We start from the raw sequence: 15200 nt of genomic DNA on the forward strand, positions 1-15200 counted from the left end.
GGCGTGTCTGTTGTAGATTCCTGTCAAAGAACTGGTTTCTTTTTTTATTTTTAAGCAACATACCATTCAATTTTGTTTTCTTAGTCACTGAATTGCATTTTCAAACTTACATCTCTGTTAAATTTAACATTGATGAATTATTTCTCTTTCGGAGAAAATAACCTCTAAAACAAATGGAATTATTCTGACCAAATTACTCTGCACCAAAGGTCGTAAGAGTTCCCATGATGACATTAAACAACCTTTCAAGCAATAGAAACTTTGCTGGAGAGATGGTAGAGACTTGGGCATGTGCAAGATTCAACAGAGCCTGAAATTGCAAGGATGGAATGACGAGGTATGATTGCCTGAATTTTTCTTAGCTGCGACTATTGACTGCAGAGTGTAACGAAACTTGACCATTAAATAGTTGCAGTAAAACTTGTAAACAGGCAGCTCCTTATTTTTTTTGAATGCTTCGATATTGAATCTCAGATTTGTTTTTTCTTCTATTTGTAACCTCGACAGAAGCGCCCAGTAACAAAGAACCCACTATGGGTATTTTTTGCTGCACGATTTGTTGTAAGCACTGGATTTCTTAGATGCAGCTTTGACAACACTTTGACAAGTACAAGGCTGAAATATTTTCTGGGAACCTTAACTGATCTCCAATCCACAAAAATTCTGTGTTATGGTAGAGAACCTCTCCAAGTTTAAAGAAAATCACTCCCAGGTTCTTGTTGACCTAACTTTGATTCTCATAGTTCACTTATGAGCAACAAAGAGGCTCTCCTCTTTGTGGTTTTATTCAGATGTACTTTTTTTACATACGACCGCCACCAGATTATTTTAAGCATATGTTTATTGTGTTTACAAAAAAACTGTGTCGATTATTTTAAAAGCCTTTATTGGCTGAGCGTGAAGGTACTACATATCTGCATCAAGTTGTTGGACAACTCCCGAGACCCTAAAACTCTCGCAGTGACTTGCAACGATATAGCTGAGTTCATTCAAATTCACCCAGCTGGTCGAGGCATCATACTTGATTTGAAGGGCAAAGAGCGTGTGATGAATCACCCTAATCCTCAGACTGCAAAGCAAGCTCTTTTATGTGTGCAGAATGTGCTGCTTGGTGCCAAGAATGCAATCTACATCAAACAAAGCATTTTCTTATGAAAATGTTCCGTTGAAATTTTTAATATTGTTTATTATTATCTTATTATTTTCTTCGTTCAGCACATCATGTACTGGGAAAATGTGGTCACTTCTGTGAGATGTTCGTCTGTCTCTGCACGTAGCATCAACGATGTACTAGATTGGGGCGCCTGTTATGCTCCTACAATACTGCAAATAATGCATCACACTCAATTGCAAACCTTTCTTCAAAGCTCTAATTACTAGATGCAATTTGGCTATCTGGATATGAATTATGGACCCTTTGAATGAGCACTTCGCATGTCTTTGTTTGCGTTGCTTATTAATGTTTCTTATGTTCGTAGCGACTATCGTTTCGAACATTTCATTCGCAGCCTGAGAGTGTTGGGAGTCTGGTTCAGTTTTTAAGAACATAGCGGGGACATATCAGATAGAAACGTGAAGAAATTTAGAAAACAGTTGAATCTGTATCATGATATGGAAAAGAAACTGTGTTCCCATACGTACGAAAGCTCTCTGACTTCAAACTCTTTCAAGTGGCCGTCAAGTACATCAGATATTGAAAACAAAAGCAAATGGAAGAATCGACTTGTGTACCAAAATCCACAAAGACGCTCACCAAAAATGGTTGTTGAAACCAGTCAGTGTCTCGTATTAAACCACCCTTGTTGAACATCTAATATCATCGCCGATGGTGACTACAATCAGTAAACCCAGTTACTAGCACTCATGTGGCATCTACAATTATATCCCAGAATATTCTAAACCGAAAGCGTAACCTCCACGCTCTTAGCAGCTCTCTGCTGTAATTGGGGTTTCCCCATAGTATGAACATATGATGTCATGGTAGCCGTGTCTCTGCATGCCTCGGTGAGAAAAAAACAGGCCCATAGTCGCCATAATGGTCGACATTGTTCAGATTTCAGGGTTCCAAGGGTAGGTTTTATTGCGAAACAAGGTCTTCGTAACCCAAAGACCCAAAGAAAAGATTCCTCTACCCTCGGTCGCCCTCTCACTCTCACTCTCCCAAACTCTGAGCGCTAGACCAAGAGCTCACAAAATTTGTATTACGAAAAAAAGGTGCTAATCAAGTGAACTAAGCAGGTTAATGGGGAACACCGCCTCATCCTGGGAGTCCTGGGTGGAAGCAGGCTCGTGGCTCGGCGTAGCTGCGTAGCTGCGTAGCACGCAGTCAGAGAGGTGGTCAAAGTGCCAATGCAGACCGATTCCTGGCCGGCCCCGATTGGGTGCTGACTCTCCCAGGGAGGACACTTCTATATTAGAAAAGCGCAACAAGAGCAGCAGAGTTGTTTATCATTTCTCGCGACTTCTGGCATCGCAAAAGATCTGGCTGCGGTTGCCAATTGGACCAGCTCCCCCGCTAAGGACCAGACTTGTTCCTTCCACATGGCCCCGCAACGTGAGTCGGATTCCTTCGTGACAGCAACGCCGTGAACATTGACGTGAGCAGGCTCTCTTCCTCAACGACGGCGCTGCCCCTATCCTCTGACTGCGCTCGTGTGAACAAGACCCTTATGGTGGTCAGTGTGAATAGAGCTCTCCTGGAGACTCGTGTGAATAGGGTCCTTCTATTCTACTGACACAGGAAAGCACCTACAGCGGTCTTGAGGGGAAACAGTCAAGGGCATTGAGCCCACCCACTTGGTTGCTGGCTTTGGATTTTTAATATTAAGCACATTCGTAAAAATAAATAAGTAAACAAATACATACATACATACATACATGTGTAGATATAATGGGTGCACATATAGCAACTTGGGGTGTGCTTGTAGTCTAAAACTATGTATATATATATATATATATATATATATATAATATGGAAGGCCACAAAGTGGATTGCATGGGTGGTTCTTACATTACTACCATGAGTTGAGTCTTGTCATTATCACCAAATGGCATGTGTGGTTATTTGTTTGGTTTTAAGATTATTGTGGATGATTGTAAAGGTTTAGATTAGGTTTCTTTTTTCTTTTTGTGGATATGATGAAATGAGAATATTTTTGTTGTGTATTTTTTGTGTTTACTTTCCTCAAAGAGTGTTTGTGGTGTTAGTTTGATAGAGAAAAATTTGGGGACATGTAACTTGTATTTACATAAATTTGAAAATTGAATAGTAATAATAGTAATAATCCTCATTGTAAAGTTAATTAATAGTTGTAAATCAATAATGGTGGTAATGATCAATGAGGTGGGTCATTAATGAGACATGATAACTATAAAAAGTACTAAACTTCTACAAGGACATAATGGCTTTTTTGTTTATTAGAATGAAGCAAGTACGCTCTCTATTCCTAGCTTGATATGAAAGTAGTAGTCTCATATTTCTGTTTCCATAAATCACAGTAAAGTGCTTGGGAAGTCATAGATTGGTGAGGCTAATTGTGAGGCCTCTTTCCCAATGACTTTTTCATCTTTACAAGTTGGTAGAATGAGCATGATGTCATTAAAATTTACATAAATAAATTCTTAATTAGTAATGAGCAAAGTTTATAAAACATTGTCTGAACTCAAATAATTGTAAACAAACAATGAAAAGATTGGTAACAATGCTAAGTGCAATTAAATAACAACACAAATCATCACCACTCAAAAATCTCAAATGCTACACCTGCCCTTAAGTAAAACAGTTGGTGGTGTTGAAAATTCATAACTCTACAACAATGTCTTAAATGACAAAACAATTAAATCAAGGTTGTGACTGGACACTAATGCCACATGATTGTAACAAATGTTATATTTCAATGACAGCTTTAATAAAAATAATAATGTTTCACTTTTTAAAAACACATAAAAATGTACCAAACTCCCATACAAACTCCATCCAAAACAAATTCTCACACCAATCTTTCCAAGTTGCAATTCAACCAAACCTTTTTTCGGTGTACACAACCCAACCCATACATAACCCCATGCCAGTCTAGAAGACTCAATTGGAATCCTCCCAAAATCATCTCAATCTACGCAACAGGTTCAATAAAAGTAGAGAAATGGACATGAAACGATAGCTGTTGCCAGAGGAGGCTGAAGGGCTGTAAAGCAAATGTCATATAGTCCCAACAAGGAAACAAACACTACATTGCACAGTAGGAATCTGAAGGCGATGGAGGCCCAGCACTCACTCACACAAAACGGCAGGGCAAGGCAGCAGGCAATAATCGACGGCGACGGCAATAGCTATAGAATGGGTGTGGTGATGGGAGCGGATTGCCGTCGGTCGTGGCGGGCACTGGAGAGTGAGGTTGGGTCCGCGTCTATGTCCACGCTCTCACGAAGAGTCCCGCATCGGGGTATGTTGGGGAGTTGGCGGCGTATGTCTGGCGTGTTGAGGTGGGATTGCTAGTGTGCTGAGGGTTTGCTGGAGTCGGTCGTATACACTTGGGGTTTGGTTTGGATTCAAGTAGCGGAGTGTGAAGGAGAAGGGCGATTTTGGAATTGGGTTGTTGGCGGGCGGGAATTTGGAGCTAGCTCACTTTTAGAGCGGTGAGGTTGGGGGCTGTGTAAACTGAAGATGTGCTGGGTGGAGCGTATGCTCTTTCTAGTAGGCCTCCGTCGTTGTTGCTTGATTGCTGTGTAGTGGTGAGTGAGAAGGTGGAGGAGAAGCTTGAATTAGTTGGTGTCGTGCTCTAAGCAAGTGGTTTCTCGTCCGGTGGGGTTTGCGTTTGAAGGCGTGTCGTGGTTGTGAAGGGGTGTTGTGGAGTCGGATTCGTAGGGGTTGAGCTTAGTTTGAGAAGTTTGAGGTATCAGAGAGCAGCGAGAAATTTGTTAGCTTCCGCTGTCAGTCTGGCGTATTCGGCGTACAGCTCAAGTACTGGAGCCGGCATGGCTAGAGAGAAGCGTGAGAGAGATGGTTCTAAAGATGGTTTGCCGGACGAAAAGCGGGCGAGGCCACAGCTTGCTAGGTGAGTTTGTCCTTTTTCGTAGACTCGTAGTTGCCGTCGAGGTTTTGTAGACTATTGATTTGAGGATCAGGACACAGAATGTTTTCCATGTCTTCCTATTTTGTTGCCGCGTGTTGTCTGACGCCTACCATCGTCCTCTAACTGTGGGGAGATGTTAGAATGACACGCCTGTAGGACTGCAAATTATGTTTCAGTTGTTAGTGACTTGCTAAGACGAGGTGCCTTTTCTTAACCACCCTTAACTCACGATGCTGACAAGGGAGGCCTTTTCGGTAGTGATTTGCTACAAACTTGTCTCATCCGGAGGGCTGCTTTTGTGTGCTCTCGCGCGTGTGTGCAGTGTCATAGTTGAAGCTGTGAAAATTGACAGTCTTCAGAAATTATGTTCGACCTTAGAGCCGCTACTTCGAAGAGTGGTAAGTGTCTCATAAGCTTAACATAGTTAACTAAGCAGTAGATTACACATCTGATGCCCCTGGTATCTTTACCTTAAAGGAACAATGTGAATGGTCAAGGAGGGGCATTTTTCACTCTGCGCAGAATTGTGGAAGGTTAGCAAGACAGGGTATATGACTAAGTAGTGTTTTAAAAATGAAAGTTTTGCTAGTTGAGTTTTATCTCTATTTTTTAACCTGAAAAAACATACACATGTCTTAAATTATATATTCGGTTGCTTGTTCAAATTTTGAGGTCTTTAACGGCATCCACTGGTAGGTAGGAGAGGAGGTGGAGCGTGCACTTACAAAGTTCGCCTCTCCTAAACCTGGACTTCGGTACGATACCGTTTAACTTCCTTTCAATGTGTTTTTATCTGCATATTCACCAGGCTTTCTTTTTCTTTTGCTTTTTTGGAAAGGAATGGACCAATGTTGCTTGATTTAGTATGATTTAGTTGACCTGCTGAACACCCATTTGTACTTTAATTTTGAGAAACATAATCCAGTACTTACTGAGAATCTTTATTCATTTTGATTGCTCTAGGATTTTTTTATCTTTGTGAACTAGTAGGAATTGCTACCACATCAAGTACGTGAAACATACTAGGTGGTTATGGTATATGAGTGGACGTCGTCTTCTTTAGTTTTATCAATCCTCTTGTTCTGTGTGCAGATCTTCGCCTAAGAGGATAGCGGGGCCTGACCAGGAGAATCTTCGGTTGCAATTTAGAAACAAGTTAGCTCTACCCCTTTTCACCGGAAGCAAAGTGGAGGGAGAACAAGGTTCTGCAATTCATGTGGTCCTGCAGAATGCAAACACTGGGCATGTTGTTACATCGGATCCGGAAGCATCTGCCAAGCTGGATATAGTTGTGCTAGAAGGCGACTTCACAGCTGATGACGAAGAGAATTGGACCCAGGAAGAGTTTGAAAATTACGTGGTTAGGGAACGAGATGGGAAGAGGCCTCTTCTTACAGGGGATCTCAGTGTCGTCTTAAAGGATGGTGTCGGGACTTTGGGAGAATTGACATTCACAGATAATTCCAGTTGGATTCGTAGTCGCAAGTTTCGATTAGGTGTGAGAATTACATCAGGTCAGTGTGAGGGCTTGAGAATTCGAGAGGCGAAAACGGAGGCTTTCACTGTTAAAGATCATCGCGGAGAACGTACGTTGACTGTTTTGAACCTTGGGTCATCTTACGCTATAAGAGTTTGTCTGCGTTCCTAATTTACAGTTAGTTTCGTTTTAGGCAGTTAATAAAAGCAGTTTGAATATTTATCTAGATGGAAGTATTGAATCTTTTCTACTTGGGAATTTCGTGCAGTGTACAAGAAGCACTATCCACCTGCCTTGAATGACGAGGTATGGCGCTTGGACAAGATTGGGAAGGACGGAGCCTTTCACAAGCGCCTCAATCAAAACCATATTCTGACAGTAGAAGACTTTTTGCGGCTGGTAGTCATGGATCCTCAGAGGCTGCGCAATGTAAGTACCTGAATTTTACAGATTTCTGATTCTGTTACCGGTTGTTTATGTTATCCTGGTTTTTTAACTCCTAATGTTTAATTAACTAGTTTTAATTTTAATAATTATTATCATTATTATCATCATCATTATTTTTGGTTTTTTTGTTGTTGAAGATTGAGTTACCAAGCTTAGGAACTTGCTTGTTGTCCACTTCAGTATATTTGGTTGGGGTTTCGTAATCTGCACACACAATGTATCGTGGGTTTTCATCGTTGAGTTCAAGTATTTATGACGCTGTGTGTCGTGTTTAGATTCTAGGAAATGGAATGTCAAACAAGATGTGGGAAGGCACAGTGGAGCACGCCAAAACGTGTGTCTTGAGTGGGAAACTGCATGTATATTACGCCGATGAGAAGCAGAATATTGGCGTCATATTCAACAACATTTTCCAGCTAATGGGGCTTATTGCGGATGGTTCATATATGTCCGTTGATTCCCTTTCTGACAGTGAAAAGGTGATTACACATAAACCAAGTTATTGTCTAGTCGAGCTAATGTAGCTATGCTTTTAGGGTCTCCTCAATGCTCACGCAATTTGTTTTCGCACACGAAGTTATTTTACTTATTTATTTAGTTGATCATTAGAAGAAAGAAAAAAGAAGGGTGCTCTGCAAAGTCTGGCATACTAACTTAGCATCTGATATATATAGGTTTACGTGGACAAATTGGTAAAAGTAGCTTACGAAAACTGGGAGAATGTGGTGGAGTATGATGGAGAGGCATTGATTGGCGTTAAGAATCAAGCAAAGGGTTTTGATAGCCATACTGAAGATCCTCTTGGTGGCCGGAACTTCCCTTCGCAAGGTCCGAGTCTGAACCATCAGCAAGCATATACACAAACAAACTACTTATAGAGGGTTTCAATGCATGAATCTTCTTTCCAAGAATTTGAATTTTGGGAAGAAGAGAGCAGCTTTGGGTCCAAGTTTGGAAAGGATAGCATGAAGTGGTGTCTTTGCCTGTAAGTGCAGCCCACATTATGTCAAGACACTGAGTGTAACATAGATACCATCCTGCAAATTGCTGATTCAATCATTTCAGCCCTCTTGTCAATCTTGTCCTATAATTGAAGCGTCTACTTTTCTTTTGCACATGAACATTTCCGAGTCATGATGTTCAGTTCATTTCTTGAATGTCAGCACATTCTGTAGCTACTGATATTCTGTTGGTTTTGTTGCATTTACCTTTTCATACCGTCTGATTCATTGATTTGAGATATGGCTACAGTCTTTTTGTCCATTCATTTCCAGGTCTCTTTTTAATTGCGTTCAGGTTGGAAGCTCATCATTGATCTAAGTTAAAGCTCAGGTCCGAATCTTATAGATTCGATTCTTTTTCATAGTTGGGGGAAGAATTGGTCATCGTTAGATCCAGTGCGTGTGTGTAGGACCTCGGTTGGGTACGGGTTTTTGTTGAGAGGCAGTTTCACTAGACGGCAGCAAGGATATGGAAGGTTTACCTTTTCCTTACAAGTAGGACTGAAGATGCTCTTAGTTATGATACAGAGTTCTAGTCACCCCTACCTGAAGCTGATTGGCCCTATGTATGGATAACCATGCAGGCAGTGGAGGAGCAGGGTCTAGTACATTTGGACAGGATCAGCGAGGTATGGTAACGCGATCATATTCTGGTACTACCAACCTGCTGCGAGATAGTAACATTGTGGGACCTGTCCTGCAAAGGAACAGCAACATCGAGGCAAGCCGTCAACCCGTCCTGGCAAGTTCCTCTGAAAACCTTGCGGTGGGGGCTAGACCTGGAATGATAGGGTTAGCCCTTGGGCCTCCCCAGAATGAGCTGCCTGCTTCAAGTTCCGGAGTAGGTCCTTTAGTCCCTGCTTTGATGAACCACCCTTCAGCAGCGCTTGAGTGGCAACCACGTAGTCGTAGCATGCGGCTCCAAGATAGTTTCGGACGCATTACTTCACCTGAAGAAATGCTTAGTGAGGACGAGATTCGTCGTCAAAGTTTGGAACTCTTAGAGAATGAGGATATGCACGCACAGATCCAGCAATTACTGCGTATGTTCAATGGACGAGGGGATGTCCCCTCAAGTCCGTTCATTGGATTAGACGATGATTTCCCCTTCGCATTACCGGATAATAATGCAGGAGAGCTCAAACCTCGAGAGAATAACAAGGCTTTCGTAAGTTGGTTGAAACTGAAGGCTGCTTTGCGTTGGGGTATTTTCATTCGGAAGCGTGCAGCTGCCAAAAGAGCACAACGGGAAAAAGATGAGGAATGAGCTGACTGGACATAGACCCGCAGGTAGTTGTAGGATGCATTCTTTCTATATACATGACTTCTCACACAGGTTTAAATCTCACCTAGTTTAGCTTTACTCAATTGGTAGTGGAGTGGGTGAAGTGGCTGAGTTAATATAGCTTTTCCAAGGGCATGGAGTTGGATTTTTTTTTATTTTTTTTATTTTTTTAAATTTATTATTTTTTAATTTATTTATTTTAATTCCTTGTAAATGTTCATTGTTAAGCTTTTAGTCCTTTCAGAGTCACAGCCCTTCAAGGCTTTTGCTCTGTTCTGCTCTTGTACCAAACTGGAAGTATATTCCACAGTCCAGGAATGGAAGGCAAGGGTGAAGCTGTAAATGTTTAGATTGCTTAAGGAGATACACGTCCTTCCGACTTCGCTTTATTTGTAATTAAATAGGTCTTTTTGTCCACCTGGAGAACTTGTGGATGAGTAATATGACTAGCAGCAGCATCTGTAGTTTGACAATGTTGCGTTGGTATTTTCTTTCAGTAATTCTTGATCCATATTTAGTAATCTAGCGTTAATGCCGTCTTTTTGAACTGTTCACCAGGATGTCATTTTCAAACAAGGTGTAGAGTGCTTTACAGCTTTCTTGTTTGATTAGTTTGGAATGTTTCTTGAGATTATTGCTTGGTTTACTGAATCCAGTGTGAACGAGTGTAGAAAATTTCGTCGGTTGATTTTGAAATTGAGAAGATGATTTCTGGACTTCATGTTCTAATCATGATTCTCTGAAGCTTTTTTTTTTTTTTTTCTTTTTTTTTTCTTTCCCCATGATCATAGCTGTTTGTAAAAGATTGCTGGTGAAGTTTTTTCAATTGAAATGAAGTTAGATAATTTTCATAGATGTCTGTTAGTACAAGCAAATATGATTTTAGTATGTGTTGCAAATGTTAGAGGTTGTCAAAATAGGAGAATGATATCAAGATACAAGTTAAAAGAATGTTACACTGAAGGTGAGAATGATGTGCATAATAATTAGAGAATACAACTTTTTTTTTTTCTAAACAACAATAAAGTGACATTTTGAAGAGATTTAAGAACATTCTAGACAAAATTGTTGTTACAACAATTTATTTGTCATTTTTCTAATATTTTATTTTAGGAAATCCCAAAGTTTAAAAATATAGGTTTTCATATGGGACCAATTCATTGAGAAGAAACTGCCCATGTTTATTATTTAGAAAAATACTTTTGAGTCTTTTCTCATGCTTTGTATTCTCCCATTGTTTGGTGTGACATCATTCTCTTAGATTAGAAATCTGGTTCTAAATTTTCTATCATATAAGTAGTCTAATCTAATTCAACTTTATTTTCTAATCACATCATTTTTATTTTATTTTTTATTTTTGAATATTACCGAGGTTGAATTTCTTTTCATACTCTAAATAACATCTAGTAGAAAAATGTTGTTTTGGTTTTAGAGAGCCCTTGATTAACAGAAGCTCCTGATAAACATTACTAAAAAAAAAAAAACTTGACTTTAAAACAAAATCCAGTTAATTTTCGTTCTTTTTTCTAATTTCATGAGAATGGTATATAAGTGTGTTTTTGTCTCCCCTCCAAGCAATGTCACTTCGCAATCCTGCTTGCATGCGCCGTTGTAGCCACGCTGATAGCGGCACGTCTCTTCACTCAGTTTAGATCCACAACACGTGAAGCCCTCTCATCAAACCTAGACTAACCTCCGCATTTCGAATTGCATGAGAATACAAGTTCTTTCCTCTCTTAAAAAAATAAATAAAATAAAATAAATCATACCCTCAATTGAACTGCGAAGTGGAGGCCTGGAAGCATTTCTGGGATTCTTTTCAGTAATTTCTCAGGTGCATCTTCGAAACTCTAGTGCCCACAATTTTAAACAAAAAAAAGAAAAAGAAGCTTCCATCCTTTTCCGTGCATGACGCACATCGAGCATCAAAAACCTCCATTTGTAAAACCCATCTTTTCCCTCAAGTCGGGCTAAAATCTCGTGGAAAGAGTCATAATGGAGGCTACAGAATATTTGAAGAATTTATCAGGAGCGCTGTTCATGAAGAAGCAGCGTCATTTATGGGCCAAAATTCGGGTTTTGGTTTGAACTTTCAGTGTTGTTTTAGATAATAAATTTATGATTTTTTTTTATTGATATTCTAGTGATGCAATGGCACCAAGAGGTAAGAATATGCTAGATTCCTCGAAAATACGCTGCTTCTTCCGGCAGCCGCGATAGTGTCCTACGCAAACGATGCAACTCTAACAACAGACGGCAACTCCAGAAGCGCGGCCCAGCTAACAAGCTCCCAGAATCCAGCCCATGCAAGGACACACAGTTCCCACCTGATTCAAAGCATTCACGTTCTGCACTTTTTGACCGACAGAACAACACAAAAACAAAACAATGAATCCAAAGATAGAATAAAACGAAATATAGTGCAACAGCGAAAATTGCTGGACGCGGGCTAGGCAATTGCAGAGAAAGCGGGCAACAAGTTGCAACTGGCGTCTGGCCGCTGCAACAACACCTCCACTCCAAGCGTGTCCAAGGCTGGTGAGTGTGGTACCAGCGGCAAGCAGAATTCATTTCAACACTCACAATTGGTGAAAGGAAGAAGAAAAAACCAAAGTGAGATTATGAGAAATAAAACCTGTGTGAGGACATTGAGAACCTTTTACGCTGGAGAAACGACCCCAAAGACTAATTCCTGAGCACATCTTTCCAGCCAATTCATCACATTGACAAGTGTAAAAAGATAAGTCAATCAACCTTCAATACACCAGTGAAATAAGGGCCACAGATGCGGTGCAACGCAGCTCCATGGCAGTGCTATAAAGCCGAAAGTAGTCCTGCCTTCCCTGTACAAGATCCTCGCATTGTAACTCGACAATTGCGTAAGGAAACAACTGAGATATCTAAATAAGCATGGAGTCTTAGCAAACTGGAACAACGCGATGCGCATTACAACCAGATTTAAAAGCTAAAAAAAAACTTCCAAGGCAACGCACATTCACTGGTCCCAGAGATTGGTCATCTCGGTTGTGGCTGTCGTCCACATTGACGATAACTGATAATGAATACTTGGTCCAAGGGATACACCAGTGTAGAGGTCTATGCAACTAGGCTACATCGCTGGGAAAGCACGCCATGTACTCGCTTTAACATGGTACAATCTGGGCGGCTCCAGCCCTCAGCTACAGCTCCATTTACAGGGCCCGCAATCTTCAATTCCATTTAGTTGTTAGTTTGACTATTGAATCACTAAGAAGCTCCTTCGCTAAGCTGAGATCGAAGAGATGGGCATCTACATTTGAAAGAATCAAGCAATGGCATAATTGGAAGAATCAAGAGAAGCTTAAAAGTTGTGAGGACTCCCAGCCCTAGAATTAACAGCTGCACACGCCGCCGGGTGTGAGAGACCCTCGATCCCACTTCGGATTGGGTTTGAAGAGGTTTGGCTTCAATTGCACTGAGTCGGCTGTCAAATTGGGAGTATCCAAAATCTTGAGCACGAGCTCATTGAAGCAGCGTTGCACGTTGATGCTCGTCTTGGCACTCGCCTCCAGAAACAAGCACCCGTGCTGCTTCGCAAACGCAATCGCTTCTTTCTTCGTCACCATGCGTTCGCTCTCCTCCAGATCCACTTTGTTGCCAATCAGCATCTTGATGCAATCCTTGTTGGTAGAGAATCGCTCAACCTCCTTCAACCACACATTTGTCAAATCTGTGAACGTGGCCCGCCTCGTGACATCGTACACTAAGATAATGCCCTGCGCGCCTCTGTAGTACGTGCTCGTCAATGTCCTGAACCTCTCTTGTCCTGCGGTATCCCAGATGGTTAATTTCAGACGCTTTCCTTGCAAGTTCATCATCTTCACCTTGAAATCCACTCCAATTGTTGGCCACAGTTCGTCGAATTTTCCAGCAGCAAACCGGAGAAGAAGACTACTCTTACCAACGCCAGAATTTCCCACCACGGGAATTTTAAGCAAGATATCGAAATCATCGCCGGGACCGGCCATCAATTCTAGACCCAATTCACTTCCTGCAACTAAGTCAATCCCTTTCCCTAACTCTCTCTCTCTCTCTCTCTCTCTCTTAACTAAGACGACCTATCTAAGCTTCCACAAACCAAACCTTCCTACAAAACATCCTCAACGCGCCAGAAAACCTAATTTACAAGTCAGTTTCTGTGCTAAATCACCTGCATCAGGAGAGATATCGCCGGCAATACAATTCGACTACTTAATTGAAGCAGACGCAGAAGTATCCCATCAGTTACCATGTATTCCACCGCAGGATCAGAGCTCCATGCATCAGCAGACTGCTCCAAGCAATGCCACTCACTGTGCACGAACTAAACAACACCAAGGGAACGGAATGACGTCTCTCTGCATACCACAAGATGATTGTGTTTATCCCAACACGTCACGCAATAAACGTGGTGAAGAAGCGACCCGGTGAGCAACTACGCGAAGCGTTCCTCGTAGCGCAGAATTCTGTCCCTTACGATATAATGTGAGGGTTCGATCATATCCGACGGCTTCTGTCTCATAGCTGCCAGACTCTCCAGTACCAGCCACATATTCAGAAAGCATGTCTTGAGCATCCACACATTACTACACCGTCTCGTGCCTTGTGAATTATCGATGGCGACAAGGACAGTGCCTCAATTGACGGAGAGAGGTAGCTTGATTCCCTCGTCCGATCCCGGTGACGCGAATGACGGACTGAGACTGCAGCCGACTCATGGAAGTCTTCTAAGCATTACCAATTCGGGATGATTTCACAACCTTGCTTCGCAAAAGTAACCTTCCCGACCTTTTATCTACACAAAAAACTCAAACCCTGCAGCTTTACAACTAGACAGTGGACTACGTGCGCTATCCATCTCCAACCAAAGCGGTAAAAGGAAAATCACGTCAAGGGCTGAGCGGGGCGGGGAGAGAGGGGTTTTTGTTCTCTAACACTGCTCGAACCCTCTACAGAGTTTCTCCAGGTAGGCACGAGAATAATGCTTCGTATTTTGATAAGTTGTGATGCGCGTCTGCCCCAACTGTTCTTAATCCACGCTACACACGCCCAACTTGTGATCGTTACCACGTGTGCATGTTTAATCGCTCGGTCTAACAACAGCGCAGGCACCTTATCTTCGTCTCGCTCTTCCACCCTGACACTGGACTCATCTGTGCAGGCTTGTCATTCTAGTACAAAACTCGACACAACTTGGAAGACAAAAGTTGTTGCTCACGTCACTCCAGCAAACTCGACAAGTAACGGTTCTTGCAACAGGATTTACAACTTCGGTGCACAATCAGCGCTAGATTGTTGCTAGTTACCAGCACCACCACTTCTGTTGTGTACCCAACCAGATTAGACCGGGACCCAAGTAGTGGATCTCGGTGCAGTGGACTGTGGAATGATGTTCGTGTGCATTCGTGGTGCCAGTGCACGCAGGTCTCCGCATCCCGGCGGAGTGCGACACCGCCGATCCAGCTATGTCAGGTGACTAGGAGGAAATCGGATGGGCCACGGTGGGACCAGATTGCCCTAGGCTCGATGTGCGGAAGGCGGGATTCGCGAGGGAAGATCCTCGCGCAAACCAACGCCATGCTCCGCGTGTCCGAACGGGGCTTCCTCGGTATCATCGACGATGTGCTACCTCCGGACGGACTTCAGTTCGTTAGAACCGAGACTCGGGAGGGGGAAGGGTTGTTTCACACGTGGACTTCAATAACGGCATTTAAACTTTTTGTATAAAGACGAAAGAAAGAAAGAAAGAAATATATATGTGTGTGTGTGTGTGTGTTGCTATTGATATGTATATATGTGTGGATATATATATTTATATATATATATATATATATATATATATAGAGAGAGAGAGAGAGAGAGAGAGGAATGTGTGTGTGTAGACAGATGTAGGGTAATCA

General features: G+C 42.0%; 2 protein-coding genes across 2 annotated transcripts; one reads left to right on the forward strand and one right to left on the reverse strand.

Moving 5' to 3' along the window:
- The first annotated feature begins 4372 nt into the window (after window positions 1-4372).
- On the forward strand, window positions 4373-9644 carry LOC112278128 (calmodulin-binding protein 60 D). The gene is made up of 8 exons (XM_024511244.3): window positions 4373-5054; window positions 5395-5470; window positions 5769-5827; window positions 6165-6658; window positions 6818-6978; window positions 7272-7475; window positions 7671-7824; window positions 8582-9644. The coding sequence occupies exons 1-8, from the start codon at window positions 4975-4977 to the stop codon at window positions 9262-9264; spliced, it is 1911 nt and encodes a 636-aa protein (XP_024367012.1). The 5' UTR covers window positions 4373-4974; the 3' UTR covers window positions 9265-9644.
- Window positions 9645-12017: 2373 nt separating this feature from the next.
- LOC112278931 (ras-related protein RABC1) lies at window positions 12018-14552 on the reverse strand. The gene has a single exon (XM_024512857.3). The coding sequence runs from the start codon at window positions 13287-13289 to the stop codon at window positions 12654-12656; it is 636 nt and encodes a 211-aa protein (XP_024368625.1). The 5' UTR covers window positions 13290-14552; the 3' UTR covers window positions 12018-12653.
- Window positions 14553-15200: the final 648 nt, after the last annotated feature.

Source organism: Physcomitrium patens, chromosome 2, assembly GCF_059467195.1.
Source record: "Physcomitrium patens ecotype Gransden chromosome 2, ASM5946719v1, whole genome shotgun sequence".
Taxonomy (NCBI): domain Eukaryota; kingdom Viridiplantae; phylum Streptophyta; class Bryopsida; order Funariales; family Funariaceae; genus Physcomitrium; species Physcomitrium patens.